This window comes from Heptranchias perlo, chromosome 5, assembly GCF_035084215.1.
Source record: "Heptranchias perlo isolate sHepPer1 chromosome 5, sHepPer1.hap1, whole genome shotgun sequence".
NCBI lineage: Eukaryota > Metazoa > Chordata > Chondrichthyes > Hexanchiformes > Hexanchidae > Heptranchias > Heptranchias perlo.
Window position 1 is genome coordinate 103,754,685 of NC_090329.1, and position 20,521 is coordinate 103,775,205.

Consider the following 20,521-nt stretch of genomic DNA (forward strand, 5'->3'; position numbering starts at 1 on the left):
TGTTTAAAAGTACCTGTTTGAGACACTGGAGTAGCTACCTAAATGCCACTGGGGTGTAAGGTGAGTGCCTTACCACTTCATCAACTGCCTATTGAAAATGACTAGGACTTAATGTTTAAACTGTTTGCCTGGTAAGAGGTGAGCAATGAGGTTGTAGTTAATGGACACCAGACTTTAGGGCAACCTTGATTAATCTGTAACGCACTGAGGCGACAAAACAGGACTACATTATTTCCTCACATTCTAGTGTGTACTCTGGAGTGCTGGTCATTTTGTGGCTATGAAGCAGTTGTGTTATAAATGTTACTTTGTTGTTCTTAATTCATGAATAATCTTTACCAAATCATCTACTTTAAGAGGAAAGGTTTAAAAGAAAGCTCAATCTCTACTGTCAGTAGAGAAGATGGTTAAAGGGAGGAGGCCTTGTGAAGGAATTAAAACATCAAATAGCTTAGATAAGGTAAATCCTCAATATTATTTAAAAAAGCAAAGATACTAAGACTAGAGGTCATAAGCATAAATTAGTGAAAAATAAATTTTGATCAGATACCAGGAGGACTTTCTTCATGCAAAGGTTGATAAATGTCTGGAAAATGTGCAAACAGTGTCGACTTTAAGTTTATTCAAAACACAGCTGAATGAGAGGCTGGGAGAGTTAGAAAACTGGAAGGACGAGCTTAGGTGGAACGAATGGTCGTTCTAGTTCTTGACTTTTATGTTCTTTTTAACCCTCCGAAGGCAGCAACAGCATTCCTACACCATAACAGCGCAGGATTGTGGCACTCTGCACTGATCCCAAGAATACTTAAGAGCTGATTGTATGAGATTGTGCTCCCGGCCCTGCAGAAGTGTGTGTGTTGTGGGGGGGGGGGGCGGGGGTAAGAGAGAGGTCTGGAATGGATATCAGGAAATTGGATTCAAGCTCCACGCAACTTGTCAACTAATATTTCCCCAGCACCCAGAAGCAGGGAAACCTGTGTTTTATTTAAAATACAGTCAGCAGTATTAATTTAAATAATAATACAGAATTCCAGTTGCTCCAGGAAAACCTTTTCAACAAATCCCTGCTTCTGGCATGATCAACCCAGCCTCCATTCCTGCTGCTTTCCCCACTGTAACTGGACCCTGAGCCAGCCTCGAATGTTGGGCATTAGAGTCTCGTCTTAGCAGATGGGTGGTGGGGGGAATCTTAAAGGGGTTTCTGAGCAGTGAGGAAAGCTATAGTATTTAAAATATAGCTCAGTATTTATTTGTTGACTAAGAAAAGCTGTATTGTTTAAAATAAATTCTGCTGAGAATCCATTTTAAATAAGACAGGTTTACCCACCGCTGGGAAACCATTTCAACAATTTCCCTTCCTCTACCACCATGTCCTGACCCAACATGACCTCGAGTCCCAAGGTTCCCTCCACTTGTGCAAGGCTAAAAATCTTGCTCCTGGTTATTACAGTATTGATTTTATGAGTACTGGAAGTGCTGATGAATTTCCATATGGTGTTGGGGAGAAGTGACTTTGGAAGAAGAGTCTTGGATCTCAAGGCTCAGAAGAGTTATCTAGTCTTTGAAGGTGGGGGAGGGGAAGGAAGGGCATTAGGAAAGTAACAACAGTGAGGCTTTAGTTGGAATGAGGGTGGGGGTGGGGAGAGAGGTTGGGAGGATGACAGTCACTGAAAATGGAGAGGACAGGCACCAGCAAGGGGGACACTCAATTTTAATATCTCTACTACAAGCTTTGGGTCTGCTTTAAATAGTCTCTCAGGTACAGCGCTTTTTAACAAAGTGATGAATGAAACTGTACTTCAGAGAGCACAGATGCCACCACTGACTCTGGCAGTTCAGAAGAGAACTTGGACCTAAATTGGTCACATTCTCAGAATTCCTGACACAAGGATCGCTAAGCAAACATGGAAATGAAAGCCACGAGGGAAAAGAGCTAGAGTTCGACCAAGAGGAACTCTACCCAACACAATAAGTGGATGCAGTTGAAGTATACTTGCAACTACATGAGCTGGAGGAAAATGCCCAAGACAGAATTGGATGGCGTGGATTGTTTACTGCCTTAATCATCTCATCGGCACAGGAAGAATGATGATGAGGATAGTGGTGTTGGTCATTCCTGTAAGCAGTTTAAGCATCTTACATTCAGCAGTGTGCCCGCACTACCCAATGTCTAATTATACGATAGCGTAACCCAGGGTATAAAAATAGAACCCCTTTGAATTTCGAACTGGATTTATCATGTCTTTCCCACGTGCTCTCCTCCAATCTTTTCAAAGGTGGACTGAAACACAGTGAGATGAAGCCATATACGGATAGTTAAGCTGCTTTATTTCACAGACAGGAAATTAAGGTGATTGGCGAAAGAACCAAAGGTGACGTGAGGAAATTTTTTTTTACGCAGCGAGTCATTATGATCTGGAATGCGCTGCCTGAAAGGGTGGTGGAAGCAGATTCAATCGTGGCTTTCAAAAAGGAATTGGAAAAATATTGAAGAGAAAAAAATTGCAGGGCTACGGGGAAAGAGCGGGAGAATGGAACTCACTGGGTTGCTCTTACAAAGATGGGCCAAATGACCTCCTTCTGTGCTGCAATGATTCTATGATTCTTTAACGTACACAGTAACAGTGAACATAAATGTCACTTACTTAACTCAATCTCTTTCTCTCCCTGAAAAATAGGAAAAAATAATAAACCATTTGCTGGCTGATTTGTTTTTGGCATACTTTTATTTCTAGAGAGCTTCTAACTGCATCTTAACCTCTTGCATTTCAGCTTCTAGATCGGGGTCCCAGACCTACACCTTGCCATCTCTTGCCTGCCCGTGTACCCCTTTTCTCTTTGTCTTCCCAGCTAGGCAGGATGGTTGTGACACTGGACTTCCTCCCTGTTAGTGATTCGCTAATATTTGAGTCAATCAGAAACACTTTATTGGCTCAAGTTTCTTGAGGAAAGAAAACAAAAATGCTCTTTCACTATTCGCTTACTTCACTGTTTCTCATCACCTCTTTCACAATCTTCTACCATATTCTTTAACTCACAAACAGCATTATCACAGGAGATCCATTAGTAAATATTATAAAAAGCTTTTAAATGTCTTAAATGCCTTTAATTTCTTGCAACACTATTTCACAAGAATTGAGCTTTTCCTTTTTTTAAAAAATTCTCACTTGGAGAAGGGATGTTGAAAATTGTTGACAAAAATGGTGTTAAAAAATGTTGTTAAAAAAAGTTAAAAATTGTACATTCACACAATACATTAGCTCAGTATGTCAAATTGTCATCTTCAGTTGGCTACAGCGATGAAAGTGTTCAGACACTTGAATTCATGCTATTCATTGCTAAAACCTCTGAGAGCTATTGGGAGTAGTGACTCACACCTTATTCAAGCCTTTACTATTCTGAAAAGCTTATGAAGCCAAAGACCCTTGATGCTATGAGCTGAATTCTACATAAGAACTGCAAGACTGAAGTCTTGTGTTGATGTATTCCACCCACATCAACTGCAAGATCTTGATGTTGATTACTGCAACTATCAAGAACCTTGCAGTAAAAGGAACAAGCAGAAATATTAACAGTTATAGCTCTACAGTAGCTGTGATAATTATTATATCAATGTGGCAAGCTAGTGAGAAACGTGGGCCAGGGGTCAGAGTCAAACAGTTCAGTGCCTATATTAAATCCTGAGGGGGTTTCAAGTTGCACATTCACTACCCAGTTTGAGGTATAAAGTACAAATTGCTGATAGTCTTACTGATGACCGGGTCAGGAGTTTGAATGAGCTGTGCCACTGTGCAAAGAGCAGCAAGAGGTCAGTGGAGACTGGTGACGGTGGGAACAAGTCATATGAATAAACAGACAGCCAAAGAAGTGTAAAAGTGGATGCAAACCTTTTTTAAGCTTAAGGTCACAATAGCAAAGATTATAGTATACACAAACTATAAGCTGTAGAAAAAAATTTACAGTGGATTCTATTCGCTTTAAACTTAAAGAAAGACAAAAATGCATACTATGTATTGTTAAGAACTTAGCTTTATGAACCAACAAAAATGGGAGGAAATAGTAACCTTTAATATCTACTATATTTCTGCATCTAAATTTAAACAATGTCAAGTTTGTTTTTCAAAGTTTATGATGTGGAGATGCCGGTGATGGACTGGGGTTGACAATTGTAAACAATTTTACAACACCAAGTTATAGTCCAGCAATTTTATTTTAAATATTTAATTTAAAATAAAATTGCTGGACTATAACTTGGTGTTGTAAAATTGTTTACAATTTTCAAAGTTTAGTCCAAGGATACTATAAGTTAAGCAATGTTGTATGTTTCTGTATATCTAATTCTGCCTTTTAGTATTCACAGAGAATCCTTTAGCAGACATTGAGCCAGAATTTCCTGAAAAAATAACGGCGTGCGAATGACGCATGGGGTTATTAATATGCAAATCGGCCAGCAACTTGTGTTGAGGAAGAGATACCCCATGAATTGCAAATCGCCACAAGCTGCTGGATGATTTGCGCCACTCCGCCATTAGCTTCGCGAAAACGGCATTTCGCCCTTAGCCTCACCGTGAGTTTCATGAAGTTGCTGCATTTGCACATTAATTGCTCATTAAACTCGCCAAAGAAAGTTAAGTCTGGTAATTATTAGAATAAGTACCCTTTTAACAAGGTGATATTTGTTAATAACTTCCAATCAACCACTCTGGCCCAGAAAGCGAACAATGAAAAGTGTGGAGTCTCATTCTTTCAGATAGTGAATTGTTGTTGGAGATTTTTAAAATGTCACATTTAAAATTTTAAAAATATTTTTCTTACTTTTCCTTTCTGTCTCTTTTTTCTCTATCTCCTAATCCAATCTTTCTTTCCCTCTCTATTTCTCTTTCTGTATCTGATTTGACATTGAATTCACCCACTAATTCACCCTCCTTCTCCGTCATTCCTCTGTTTATTTCTTAATCCTGAAGTCTCATTGATTAAGGAGATACAATGTTGGTCCTGTTGTTCACCAAGGTCCCAGATGTCCCTGTTGCCCTCACTGCACCATCATCAGCTCGCACTTCCAGCAACTTACAGGGCAAAAAATCTTTGAGCTGAAGGGTGCAGGAAGTCCAACTAACTGGGCACGCCGTGAGATGCCCTACTCCAGCAAATTCCAGCCCACTGAATGAAAGACGAACTGTGTAGTTGAAAACCTGTTCTGGGACTCAAGGTGTTACAGTAAAAGCAACAAAACAGATAGCTGTAATGTTGCCAAAAAAGTGAACAGCAGGTGGCCTACAAGCTGGTACCCCAAAATTTCTGGATCACACTATGGTAGAACTGGTTCATGCTAGTTAACTCCATCAGAACAAGTTTCTCCTCTCAGTCACGTCAACTAGAGCAAGCACCAAGCAGTAGCTGGAAACTTTCTCATGGGGAGGCGCAGAAGAAAAGCTGATGGGTTCATTCAGTTGGGCTCATGCAGACCTCAGAGTAACCAGTTATAGAAGCTTATTGGTAAAGAGCCATTATTTGTTTGAAGGTGGGAGCAGGTCATTTCTTATGTTCTAATAAACTACCATGCCCCACCCTATCTCTGCAATCTCCTCTAGCCTCATTGTCCTCCCCAACACTCTCTAGTTCTGACTCCAGCTTCCCCTTTTCACTCACCATCGGTGACAGAGCTTTCAGTAGCCTCAGTCCAAATCTTTGCAACTATCTCCTTAAACCCCTCCATTCACTGTTTAAAACCTGAAGACCTGTCTTTTTGACCAAGCTTTCAGTCAACCCTCCTAATATCTCCCTCCTGGCTTGGTGGTGTTTTTCCATCTGCTTATTTGTAAAGTGTTTTGAGATGGTTCTTACATTAATGGTGATATCTAAATGCAAGAAGTTGTTGTTGTTGGTGGTTGGGAGGTAGGAGGCAGAGCGCTGGGATAGAAAGGACACCTCAAATTGGGAAGCACTGACAAGTGGTGTACCCAGGGATTGGTACTGGGGCCTCAGCTTTTCTACACATTAGTGTATCCAAGTTTTTATATCATATTGTGAAAAGTAGAGCCTCCGATGCTGACCCTGCCAAAGTTTGGGTGGTCAGGAAAATGGCAGATGCTTGTTCCAATAAAGATACATTTAGGGTGCTCGCTTTCCCTCAGGCTGAATACTGTGGCACAAGTCGCTGGTCCTGGGTGGGTGGGAAAAATTCTCAGTATTTGGGAGCCCAAGCCAAGATTCAGGCCTGGATGCACAAGTAGTACCCTCATGTGCTATTAGGGGACCACCACGTAGGCCTGGTCTGACCAGGCATGCTGGCTGATGATTCACGGTGTCTCTTCTAGATCAGGGATGTAGGAACACTCAGCGTTAGCAGTCCCTGTCATCGGCCCTGTTCCACCTGCATCAATGGCTTCGTTTGCGGCTGGCTGAGGCTCCTCTCCCACAAGTCCAGAATGTAACTCGAGGGCAAGGCTGGGATCCAATGTATCCGGTTCCTGACCTCATTCCTTCTGAACTCCTATTAGGAGTTATGGCAGGAGCATGCTGGAAGGGCTACAATTTTCGACATTGAACAGTTTGCAAATGAAGGTTTTTGCAACTACAACTAAGAGACGCGAAGCAAATTCACTATAACTACTAACAAACCCGATTTTAGCATTACTTATCAATGGCCCAGAATTTGCTGGGAAAATAACGGCGAGTTCATGGTACACACTGTTATTAGTATGTAAATAACCCAGCAACTTATGGCGAGGAACAGAAATGCCGTGAGTTGCAAATCGCCACAAATTGCTGGACGATTTGTGCCGCTCCGCCATTAGCCTCGCAAAAACGGGAGCTCGCCATCAACCTCTCCATGCGTGGCAAGAAACAGCTGGATTTGCGCTGTTAAAGCAAATTAAATCTGCCACAGAAAGTTAGGGCTGATACTTAATGACGTAAGGACCCTTTCAATGATGAGATTTATGTTCCAAAGATGCCATTCAACTTCTCTGGCCCAGAAGGGGAACAACTGAAACTGTGGAGTCTCATTCCTGCAGGTAGTAAATTGTTCCTAAGTTTTTAAAATTTAAAATTAATTTTTTTTTTCTTACTTTTCCTTTCCATCTCTTTTTCTTCTTTCTAAACTTAATCCAATCTTTCTTTCCTGCTCTTATTTCTCTTTCTGTATTTAATTTGACTCTAATTCATCCTATTTCTTTCTCTATCATTCATCTGTTTCTTTCTCGATCCTTAACTTCATTGGTTAAGGAGATAAACTGTTGGTCCTGTCATTCACCAAGGTCCCAGATGCCCTGTTAACCTCGCCGCGCCGTTATTAGTTCACACTTTGCAATTTGCGGTGCAAAAATTTTTCGAGCTGAAGGATGAGGAGAAAAATCTAACAAATGGGGCACGCTCCTCTTGCAAATTCTGGGCCATTATGTTTACTTGTGTTACGAGTATATCTCCTCCGCCGCTCTCCACCCCCACAACACATTAAAAATTAATTACTTTTAAAAATACTAAGAGAGTACAATTTTTCAAACTGCAGAGTCCTCCAATTTGCGATGTTCAAATGTTGTCAGGCTTTTAAAAAAAAATCTGGTCATCAAAAGTGTTATCAGATAAGCACAGGTCTATTAAGCAAAATATTTGTGCTGCTTTGAACTTTATATTACCAATTTAACAGACATGGTCCTCACTGTGTTATGAATCAAACTTCAATACTGCCACTTCATTTATCAAAAAGTCTGGGCAATCATATGCAGAGAAAGAAAAACTCCCTTGGGGAAAACAGCTCCTTAAATTTGTAATCATGTATTTAGACTTCTAACACAGTCTCTTGTTTTGCTTAGAACCAGAAAATGAACTAGCTGTGTTGCATCTTTCTTGTTCTGCCACCCATGCCCCAAGGATTAGCAGCTCCACCTGAGCTTGTTTTACAAGCGTAACTGAAAAAATTAATCTCTCCTGGCAGTGTTCCCACTGGGATACTTATGAATAATGATTTCACTTTTTGCTTGCCCTCCCTGTCCACTGGAGAAGCCACTCTTCCCAAACACCGTGAATAAGGCGGAAGAAAAAATTCCAGCTGTGGATTAGCAGGCAGTCAGGGATCCATCTGCTCATTCTGACTGAAGCGTGAATGCCCAATTACTGAAGCATGAGTATCTGGGATAGCATTGTCTCACTGACAACTGGGTATTTTAGCTGCTTATTCATACTATCAGTGTATAGTGAAAGACATGTTTTTGATCACCAATCAGAAAATGCAGATTTGAATCTTTTCAATTAAACATTAAAATATAAAGATGCAAGATATTTTATAATTGGCACAAAACCCAATTACTGCTGCAAACAAGATTTAATCTCTCCCAGATCAACTGCGAAAGTTGTGACCATCATGATGGGGTTAATTTCAGAAAGCATGGCACAACTAGAAGTGATAAAAATAATATTTTATAAAGCTCACACAAGAGGGTTTTTGCAACAACATTACCACAACTAAAAACAGTTGGGAAAGACCCAATTCTGAGCCACTAACTCTTTCCCCACTCCCCCCATAAAAAAAATAAAATCGCCTCCTATCTCAAAAAAGAACAAAGGGCCTCTTACTTTTCTCTGAATGCTTATTTTATTCAAAACAAATCACATAGAAAAATACTTTGGAATAATTACAAAACAGCAATCTAACATCAACCAGTAGCTTCATGTAGAAAACATTTGATTGAAGAGAGGGAGAGAGAGAGGAAGGGAGAAGGACACATACATATGTGAAAAAATTCTCTGGGGGAGAATGACTCATATTACCACGTTTACTGCACCTATGCAGCTTTCTTTAGGGGTCTGCCTTGCTTCGTTCCAAACGGCAAGCCTGACCTCCTGCAGGAGCATTTCCACAGCTGCAGCCAATAAGTATGAGGCACACAGACATTTTTTTTTGCTAATGAACTTGCTTGGGCATAGATAAAACAATGATGATGATGATGCTGACGTCTGGCCCGTTAAGTTGCTGCAGGCCTTTAAATCCTGCCACTGTACGCTATGTCTGCATCCTGAGGACAATCTGCCAACCAGAGGTATTTCTAATGTCTGGTGCTTGCCCACAATATTTTGATGAATTTGAGCGTGGAAATTACAGCAGGGTCAACAGTCACCACATTAGCTAGGTATATATCTCACTCCGCCTTACTTCCAAGCAAGGCTCTAGCCCACTCGGAAAATCCAAGCCCCTTTATTTTTACTGGACTATTGACTGAATGAAAATATGTATCTTGCATTAACACATAAAACTACTATTTATTCAGTAGGATGCTTTGTACATTTGATTGTAGCTCTTTTCTGCTCAGGCAGGAACAAATTGTTCTTTAAGTACTAAGAACCTAAAGGTACCCCAATAGCTTAGCAAGTTTATCCAGAATCTAACAGCTACGCAGATCAGGAAGGTACTAGGCTCAATATCCAGTCTGTAATGAGTTCACTAAATTCAGTAAAGATGATGGGTTCTATAAATGGCTTCAATGCTTCCAGGTTAGGGAAGGGAAAAGGGGCCCGGCTTCCTGCTCCAGATAATTGAAGGTGTGTGAGTGCATGTCAGGAGTGGAGAGGATCAGGCTCAGTTGTGATCTCCACGGTAAAATTGCCTGTCGACACTCAGTGTCCAGGCTTCCAAACGAAGCATGACCAATTGGACAAGGTATAAGATGGTGCCCACTACTTGTGGATCTGTACCCATCATGGAGCCAATGTTTTTCAGGAGGAAAAGAGAGAAAATTGGTGAGAAGGAGAAAAAAAAAATGACTCTGTTCCAAAATTACTTCAGAATAAGCTTAATATGGTTGGAAATTACTGACGGTGCAAAGGATGACGCAGGTGGTAATTGGGAGAGAACTGCAGCAAAATAAAAGTGCAGCTCAGCGTATGGTTTGCGATTGCTAACCACTATGCTCCATTTAGTTGGCAACAAGATCGATTCTGTGCGCTAAAGTACACAATGTAGGCATAAGACTATTAAGTTTAATACCGGCATAATTAGCACAGAGACATCAAGGAGGCGACTAATGCTTTATTTAGGAGGGTCAGGGACTTTATTACTTTCTCCACTGGCCCACAACAGAAATACGAGAGAACGATTCCACTGGCTTTCCCCAAGTACATCCATTTAGAAATTCAGGCCCCTAGATCATAATACTGTGGCCTTCTTGAAGAAAGAAAAAGAACTTGGATTTTTATAGCGCCTTTCACAATCTCAGGATGTCCCAAAGCACTTTACAACCAACAAAATACTTTTGAAGTGTTGTCATTGTAATGTAGGAAATGTGGCACAGCAATTTGCACACTGCAAGGTCCCATAAACAGCAATGAGATAATGACCAGATAATTTGATTTTTAGTGATGTTGGTTGAGGGATAAATATTGGGTAGGGCACTGGGGAGAACAGCCCTGCTCTTCTTTGAATAGTGCCAGGGGATCACTTACGTGAACCTAAGAGGGCAGACAGGGCTTCGGTTTAACGTCTCATCCGAAAGACGGCATCTCTGACAATACAGCACCCCCTAAGTACTGCACTGGGGTGTTAGCCTAGATTATGTGCCCAAGTCTCTGGAGGTGGACTTGAACCCACAACTTTCTGACTCAGAGGCGAGAGTGCTATCACTGAGCCACAGCTGACACAACTGAAAGGCGCTATATAAATGCAAGTTCTATCTTTTTAAATCTCCAATCTAAAACATTAATTGCAGTTAAAAAAAGATTTCTGACAAGTGGCACAGACTGGTGACCAAACCAGCCTCTTGCCCGGTCAGAACCCTTAATTATGTAATCGGGAGGCCTATGTGATTCCAGTGAGGTAACCCCTTACTATACCTATAATACCACAATTGCAGATACGATGCACAAATTTTAAGGCTCCCTCGTGAAAAGTTGCAAAGACTAGGCTTGTATTTCCTTGAATATTAGAAGATTAAGGGGTGATGTAATTGAGGTGTTTAAGATGATTGTAGGATTTGATAGGGTAGATAGAGAGAAGCTATTTCCTCTGGTGGGGGAGTCCAGAACAAGGGGGCATAGCCTTAAAATTAGAGCTTGGCCATTCAGGAGTGATGTCAGGAAGCAGTTCTTCACACAAAAGGTAGTGGAAGTCTAAAACTCTTTCTCCCAAAAAGCTGTTGAGGCTGGGGGTCAACTGAAAATTTAAAAACTGAGATTGGTAGATTTTCGTTAGGCAAGGGTATTAAGGGTTACGGAACCAAGGCGGGTAGATGGAGCTAAGATACAGATTAGCCATGATCTAATTGAATAGGCTCAAGGGGCTGAACGGCCTACTCCTGTTCCTATGAATACAACTTACATTTTTCAGTACGTATTTTTTGAACAGCTCCTATAGTTGGGCAAGACTCTGCTGCAATGCTTTTGAGATTCCAGCAAATGGAGTAGACATGTGCAGGTTCTCAACATCTTGTACTCACCGTTAGAACAGAGAGCAAGTCCTCGACATGACAATCTGCTTTCATTCGGTTCTTGAACATTTTCACAGTTGGGTGTTTCAGATAATAATAAGAGGCAATACGGCCTAAATCCAGTGATTGGAGGCTGCGTTTGTCCTATGAGACGTAAGTATGCATCATTAGAGAATAATATTTTAAAAATGCATTCAGAATTAAAAGTCCAACACATTTTTCTGAAATTTGGGGTAAACTTTCATCTTCACTGCATGGGCAGTAACCTTGCAGAGCCGATTTCTGGCCCGATATGGAATCCACGTGATTTTCATTCCATTGATCTCGGGCAGGTTCCATAATGTGCAAGTGATTTGCTCTGTCAGATTACTGCCCAGGCAGTAAAGTCAGAAATTTAGCCCTTGATATCAACAAACTGCTGAAATTATTACATTTTGTGAATTATTAGATAAATACTTAATTGAGTATAGGCAAATTACAATTTATTACAGATGATTTGTAGTTTAACTTCACACCATGATGCAGAAAAGCCAAAGAAAATACATCTGATATAGACACACACATGCTGATATACTTTGTATAAAGAATGAAATGTGAACCTCTCCAAATGCATTATTTTTTTTGAAAATGAGGAGGGTATCTCCTACCCTTCCTTAGAATCCTGTCTCTGCTCACACCCAGAGCCACTGGTTGGGTGAGGAGATCATGGTGTATTCCAGAACATGTACAGTCAGTCACTTATACAAGCTGGGAAAAAAAATCAGTTTTGGCTGAATATCCAACCCTCTTACCAGGCACCTAATTCTTCCAGAAATAGTAGCCATTTAAAATAAAAATCGAATACTGGATAGAAAATAAAGATGGAAAAGTATTTCATGCCCTGAATCTTTATTAAATCATAAGGTTATAGGACAACACGATCAAAACTAATAACATCAAAAAAAAAGATTACCTACTTGAACGGCACATTCTCCACATACCAGGCAGACTTGAATCCACATTCAGGACAGCATGTATGACACCAAATAATGTCAGACAATATTGGTCCAGAATTCCATGTAGTACAAAAGCAGGGGGCACACAGTGGAGTGGAAGCTTGTTTTGATTTTACTATGTAGTTATTGCACGCATTTTGTGTAAGATCTGAGAGATGGCTGGCTGGTTCCAAGGGGTATGGAAGATACATAACAGGAATTAACTGTTTACAGTACCAGCTGGTGTCAGCACTCCACTCACTGGCAAAGGAACGCATTTAAACAGGCTGGATTGGTATGCTCGTCAGTTCCTCGGTTCTGATCTCAGCAGAGTTTCCAACTTTAAAATCATCAGTGGGATTCTGAAGAGCACAGGAATTTCAGGCTTTGTTTCTTTAGCTTTTAAAATAACTAGGATGTAAGAGGACATTGCCCCTTCTTCAGAAAATTTCAAAATGGAAGATTAAGTCACAATCAGTTGGCAAATAACAAGACTATGGCCTAGAAATTTGTGCGGGGGCCGCAGGGTACAATCCCTGCACTGAATGGGGAGGTTGCTGCGCAGTGCAATTTCTAGGCCAATGTGTTTTGTTCAGAAATCAATGAAGATAGATGCTTTAATAGCCAATGAATGTAGATGAAAATGCAATTTCCAATTAGTTAGGTGTCAAGACAAGTGGTCCATTGTGCCATCAGGAAGTTAGCACTTTGTCATTATGAATTTGTCCACCAAGATCAAAATGCTGTTAACATTTTGGTTGCTTGTTTACTTCAAAAGATATGGCTTCACATCAAAGTTGTTCCAGAAGAGCTCTGTCCCAGGTGCAAGGATTTCTGGGAATGAGATATTGAGATTCTGGGCCATATCCTGCTGTTGAAAGCAACATATATTCTTGTACCTTGATTTAAGGTGAGACTCGCAAGGTCCTCTGACTGATCATCCTCCTCTTCCTCTGGTTCTGACTCCACAGGCATGATTTTAACTTGGAGGCAGGAAGTCAGTGGGTGGGTAAATAATTGAGTGGGAAACCAGGAAAGTAATTTGAGCATGTTGGATTGTGAGATCACAACTCAATTGAAGGCACTTAATTCTACTTTTGGGTTTCGGGTCTCCAGGCTGCACAGTGGGCGTACTGCACACCCACATGACGCAATCTGAACTCCACTATTTAAAGGGCCAAAGCAAAAATGGATTTTGAAGGAGAAAAGAGGCAGAACAGATATGGAAGGACGTAGAGGAAAGGTAGTACCCAGGTTCTCGGAAACCTCCACTGAGATACTAATGTGAGAAGCAGGAGGGAGGTGTTATATCCAGGTGATAGGAGGAAGAAACCTGGCTCTGCCTCCAAGAAGGCCTGGCTGGAGGTGGCAGAACAGGTCAGCAGCAGGAGCACGGTGCCCAATTCTTAGCTGCAATGATCTAACCAGGTCAGGAAAAGTGAGTATGTTTGCTGATTCACCCACCTCCTGTGTTGTGCAACAACCACCAACCACCACCCACCACCCCCACCCCCCACCCCACTTTGTGTTGGCACACCTACTCCATCACATCACTCCTCACACCCAGTTAAGTTTTAGCATCAACCATCCTTCACTTTCTACGTACTTCCTCACCTCCCCATTTATGCACCCACCACTGTCACTCACCCCAATCCTGATGCAATGCAATGCATCTGTCTGATAGTCACCCTTCGATGCATCTGATTCATTGTCAGCCTCACCCAAAGCAATGCATTCATCAGGTGAAATACATCACTTTCAGTCACTCACAGGTATGTTCTTTCTCCCCTTATGGGAGAAGGGCGTGCAAAACGCAAGGGAGAGGATGAGAACTGGAGGTGGTCCATCACTTATAGTGCAGCTGACAGAGGAGGCGGCCATGGAAATAAGTGGGACGGTTGCATCCCTATCCATCAGAGATGGAGAGATTGGGAACCCGCAGAAGGCTGGTGACAGAACTTTAACAACTTTCACACACACAATGAAATGATTTTATCAATGAGTGAACTCTGACAGACCTCAGTATGGTCAGTGGAAAGATTGTCACTTTTGCGATGAATAATTAATATCGCTTTCTGTAGTCTTCCAGGGTCTTCATGACTTCAAGAAGAATTAGCAGAGATGGAAGACATAGATTCCTCAGAGGAGCTCATTCCTTTTGAGGGTGCACTGTCACAGGACATACAGCAATGCACCAGTGCAGATACTGGCACTTCGGTGGGTCCAGTTAGACAGATAGTCGGGTTAAGGACATAAGAAATGGGAGCAGAAGTAGGCCATAATGCCTCTCGAGCCTGTTCTACTATTCAATCAGATGGCTAATCTTCGACCTCAACTCCACTTTCTTGCCTGATCCCCATATCCCTTGATTCCCCTAGAGTCTAAAAATCTATCCATCTCAGCCTTGAATATATTTAATATATTCCAGCATCCACAGCCCTCTGGGGTAGAGAATTCCAAAGATTCACAGCCCTCTGTGTGAAGAAATTCCTTCTCATCTCAGTCTTGAATGGCTGACCCCATATCCTGCGACTATGCCCCCTAGTTCTAGTCTCTCTAGCCAGGGGAAACAATCTATCAGCATCTACCCTGTTAAGCCCCCTCATAATCTTATATGTTTCAATGAGATTGCCTCTCATTTTTCTTAATTCCAAAGAGTATAGGCCCATTCTGCTCAACCTCTCTTCATTGGACAACCCTCTCATCCCAGGAATTAATCCAGTGAACATTCATTGCACCACCTCTAAGGCAAGTATATCCTTCCTTAGATAAGGAGACCAGACTGTACGCAGTACTCCAGGTGAGGTCTCACTAAAGCTCTGTGCAACTGTAGTAAGACTTCCCTACTCTTGTAGTCCAATCCCCTTGCAATAAAGGCCAACATGCCATTTGCTTTCCTAATTGCCTGCTGTACCTGCATACTAACTTTTTGTGTTTCTTGCATGAGGACACCCAAGTCTCTATGAACACCAACATTTAATAGTTTCTCACCATTTAAAAAATATTATATTTTTCTATTCTTCCTACCAAAGTGAATAACCTCACATTTCCCTACATTATACTCCACCTGCCACCTTCTTGCCCATTCACTTAATCTGGCTATATCCCTTTTCAGACTCTATATCCTCCTCACAGCTTACTTTCCCACCTAGCTTTGTATCATCAGCAAACTTGGATACATTACACATGGACCCTTCATCTAAGTCATTAATATAGAATGTAAATAGCTGAGGCCCAAACACCGATCCTTGCGGCACCTCACTAGTTACAGCCTGCCATCTTGAGAGTGACCCGTTTATCCCTACTCTGCTTTCTGTCCTTTAACCAATCCTCCATCCATGCTCATATATTACCCCCAACCCCATGAGCCCTTACCTTGTGTGACAACCTTTTATGTGGCACCTTATTGAAAATCCAAATATACTACATCCACTGGTTCTCCTTTATCTACCCTACTAGTTACATCCTCACAAACACAATTTCCCTTTCATAAAACCATGTTGAATCTGCCTAATCGTATTATGATTTTCTAAATACCCTGTTACCACTTCCTTAATAATGGATTCCAGCATTTTCCCAACGACCGATGTCAGGCTAATTGGCCTGTTAGTTCCCTGTTTTCTCTCTCCTTCCCTTCTTGAATAGCGGGGTAACATTTGCTACCTTCCAATCTACTGGAATCGTTTCAGAATCTAGAGAATTTTGGACAATCATAACCAATCCATCCACTATCTCTGCAGCCAGCTTTTTTAGAACCCTCAGATGTAGGCCTCAGGTCCAGGGTCGGCTTTTAGTCCCATTAGTTTGTCCAATACTTTTTCTCTGGTGATATTAATTGTTTTAAGTTCCTCACTCTCATTTATCCCTTGGTTCCCCACTATTTTTGGTATGCTTTTTGTGTCTTCTGCTGTGAAGACAGATACAAAATATTTGTTTAACGCATCTGCCGTTTCCTGATTCCCCATTATAATTTCTCCTGTCTCAGCCTCTCAGGGACTAATGTTTACTTTTGCTACTCTCTTCCTTTTTACATACTTGTAGAAGCCCTTACAATCCAGTTTTATATTTGTTGCGAGTTTACTTTCATATTCTATTTTTTCCCTTATCATCAATTTTTTGGTCGTCCTTTGTTGGTTTCTAAAACTCTTCCAATCCCCAGGCTTATTACTCTTCTTGGCAACATTATAGGCCTCTTCTTTCAATCTTATACTCTCCTTAACTTCTTTAGTTAGCCATGGATGGATTACTTTTCCCGTGGAGTTTTTATTTCTCACCCCTCATACCTATGTAATTGGCTTTATTTAAATTTAAGACTCTAGTTTCTGACTTAAGTACATTATTTTCAAACTCAATGTGAAATTCTATCATATAATGATAACTCTTCCCCAGAGGTTCTTTTACTATGAGATTACTAATTAACCCCATCTCAATACATAATACAAGATCTAAAATAGCCTGTTCCCTCTGGTTGGTTCCATGACATATTGCTCTAGGAAACTGTCTCGAATACATTCCATGAACTTGTCTTCCAAACTACCTTTGCCAATTTGATTTGCCCAGTCTACATGCAGATTAAAGTCCCACATGATGACTTCATTTCCTTTGTTACAAGCTCCTATTATTTCATGATTAATACTCTGTCCAACGGTATTGCTACTTTTAGAGGGCCTATAAACTACTCCCACCAGTGTTTTCTGCCCCTTGTTTTTTCTAATTTCCACCCATATTGATTCTACTTCCTGATCTTCTGAGCCAAGATCCTTTCTCACCACTGTCCTTGTGTCATCCTTTATTATTAGGTCGACACCCCCTCTTTTTCCATTCTGCCTGTCTTTTCTACCTTTTTTTTTGTCACCTGGTGAATCACCACTCACAAGTGAGCACGATCAGACACTGGTGGCAGGGGCAGCTGTGGAGAATCTGCATCAGGCGGCGCACGCCTCTCCAAGCTTTGCTTAGCTGGACACAGGTGTTAAACCCCGGCAGCCATCAATGGCGGAGAGGATGGAGGAGTCCAACTGCATCACTAGTGGATTGTTGTCGCAGGTAAGAGAGAAAATGTATGCAATGGAGAGAATAGCAGCCTCCACTGAGCTTCAAACACGGCTCTCGAATGAGTCTATGTAGGCCATGACAACGGTCGTGCAGACTCTGGAAGCCAATATGTCTGCTGCCTTAAACAGGTTGACAGATAGCTTATCTGTGGCCTTACAATGCGCCACATCTGTTCACCAACCTGCTGTCCAGCAGATTGGTGGGAGTGATGTTGCGTTGGCCCGGGAAAGGGATGATGGCGAAAGGGGACATAGAAGCGGGGACTCCACATAAAGCACTTCTGCGTCTCAACCATTGCGCGCCCCCCGCCCCCCCCCCGCCCCCGTGCGTCTGCACCCGTGGGACGCCAGCCAGAGAGGCGAAACCCCCTGCCTTCTCAGATGTTGTCGTGGAGGAAGCTGACGTAGTCGGATGCCCTGGCAAACAACCCATCCATCACCTGTCATGTACACTTATGTACAGACTACTGAAACACCCTGGAGATGTCACCGGAGGCACCCTGGAAGGATCTGGAGGCGAAGAAATTGAGGGCAGTGGTGCCTTTAACTGCGACGGGCAATGAATGGCCACCATGCCCAGCCTGGAGCAGCTTTCCTGAAGAAGGCTGCAAATGTCTGTGACTCAATCTGAGCCTGCGTCGGCACTGGTCCTCAGAGAGGTCCAGGAAGCTCAGCCTCTGCCTGTAGACCCTCTCACGTGGGTCTGTGACGTCGGCCCCTCTGTTGGCCCCCTCTCTGCTCTTCCCCAGGTCCTTGTTGAGCACCTCTGTCTTGTGCACCTGCAGATCCCAGAACTACACAACATGCCTGCTGTGGATGGCGATGTGCCTCCTCCTCCGATGTACTGTGGAATAAATCCATTGTGCCCATCCATCCTGATCTTGTCCGTTTGAGGGGCTCCAAAATGTTGTAAATTTGTCTGAATGCAAGAATTCTCAGTCTGAAGAATGAAATCTCAGTTTAAACACAAAGAACTCCCAGCCAAACGTTTGTCTGAGAGAGCAGAGTGCCAGCTGCAATACCTGACCTGTTATTGAGATGTGTCAATCACAGGTTTAAAGGGCCAAATGAGCTTCGGCTGCATCTCGCCTCCGTTTCAATGGCGTGTTTCAGAAACCATGGGAAACCCATGCAGGAGAAGTTAAATCCGTTTCCATTGCAGAATCCACAAAAAATTAAGTAGCTCAACTGTTCAAAAGACTAATGTGCAGAAACAAGGTACTTCAGAACATCGGACAATACAAGTTACAGGGTCTCTTCCCATATCACACATCACTGCATTAGGTATCCGAATATACATTGCCCCTTTAACAAGCCGGTTGATGGCATTAAGTGGGGACGGGACTCGCGGGTTTTGGTTGCACGTGCATGCTAACGCACCTGGGTTAAACCCGGAAGTGGGCGTGTTGGAGCCGGTTAAAATTACCCCCCACATCTCAATCAACTACTGGAGGCTAAGTAGTCTCTGTGGCAAAGACCTTTGGTTGCAGTAGCAAAACTGGCAGAGGCTATTGTAGTTTTAATAAATAGAGGTATTGCATAAGCAAAACCCCATGTCATAATCTCTTGCCATTCAGATGGGATGGTCTCAGAGAAATCCTGCCTTTGTTTAGATATGGAATCCTTGGTACCCGAGCATTGCCAAGAAGTTGGAGTGAATTTAAGGCAGGTGGACCCAAGGAAATGGGTGGATCTGAGACCTTGGAATACAAGAACCTCACCTCAGATCTCCTGTAGTAAGGGGTTGGAGGTGCCCTCAAACAATAGGGGGTGAAAAGTCCAATGGCTCAAGCCTAAATTACCACCACCTTTAAGGGCAGAGCAAGGTGGTGAGGATTACCTAATAGGGGATGCACTACATTTGGTGCCAGTCAACGGCCTGGGAGCGGGATGAGCTTTAGTGGGAACAGTGGCATTTGTTCAAATTTGAATCTCGAACCGTCCCAGCCAGCTTATCCCAATCCAAACAATTAAGGTGTTGACCAGAGTGTAGGTCATGGTGCCTCAAATCTCTTGTGACACCAGCATATTCTCACTCGCTGCTAGACTGTCTCCTCGTGAAACAGTGGTAGCAGAGGTTTTTGTTTTCTTTCTGGTTGCAGCAGCAGGTAGTCAGGAACTGATAGCATTAAAAAAGGCAAAAGTGAAGAGCTTTTGTCTGAAAGTTCTTCTATGTTCTCATCTTTCGTTGAAGCAATGTGCTGCAGACAGTATCGACAAGGATAGTCTAAGGAACTATGGTAGATTTGGTGTTTCATCTGGCTATATTTGAAGCAAAGGAGGCATAAAAAATTGCATCAGTTCACAACAGTAAAGTTGCTCCCACATTTGTGGTGGTGTTTAAAATCTTAAGCATGGTTAGAAGCAGACACTATTGACATTTATTATGTGTATCTGATGATCCCTTTGTCCGACAGTCCTATATGTTGATTGGTGCACTTTGTGAAGGTGATGCCCCCGTGTGTTGAATGATGCCTCATGCTTGAAGGGCATCAAAAATGGAGCATGCCAATGGAACATAGCTGAAATTTAAAACCCTAAACTATGAAACGCTGATTTTTAAAAGATATCTATTAAGTACAAGAGAAAGACTATTGTAGTAAACAAATGTTAGAAATGTAAAGAGAGCTTTACCTCCTCTACTGAAATACAATAGGAACATTCCAGATCTGCAAGAGACTTCTCCACGAGGTTGGAAAGATATTTGTTCATGGTGTCATGGTTAATATCGTCCAAGTTGTAATAACTGGAAGTGATATTAAAAGAAAACATTAGAAACTAAAAGGCACTGTTTGTTTACGTTCCACTATGTTCAATACAATCACCTACTTTTTCTTTTAAAGCTGACTTAGAATTTGAATCAATACTGTTCTAACTTTAACCAACCTGCAGTATGCTTTCCTAGTCTGTTACTGTACTTACATGAAACTTACTGTACATTGGTTAAATTGCTGGAAATCCATTCTCCAGCACAGCAAGCACTTCCTATACCTCAGTGGAATAACAACCAGTTACACACTTGTGTTTTGAAGTAGAATTGTATTACCGTAAAGGGAAACACCATCTTGTGCATTTG

General features: G+C 42.0%; 1 protein-coding gene across 1 annotated transcript in view; it reads right to left on the minus strand.

The window, feature by feature from the left end:
* ascc3 (activating signal cointegrator 1 complex subunit 3) overlaps positions 1-20,521 on the minus strand; it is a 599,461-nt gene that overhangs the window by 57,345 nt on the left and 521,595 nt on the right. Inside the window, exons 35-36 of the mRNA XM_067984949.1 lie at positions 20,080-20,191; positions 11,427-11,561 (exon numbers count right to left, since the gene is read on the minus strand). Of these exons, the coding sequence (XP_067841050.1) occupies positions 11,427-11,561; positions 20,080-20,191 (247 nt within the window). The remainder of the gene's footprint in view (positions 1-11,426; positions 11,562-20,079; positions 20,192-20,521) is intronic.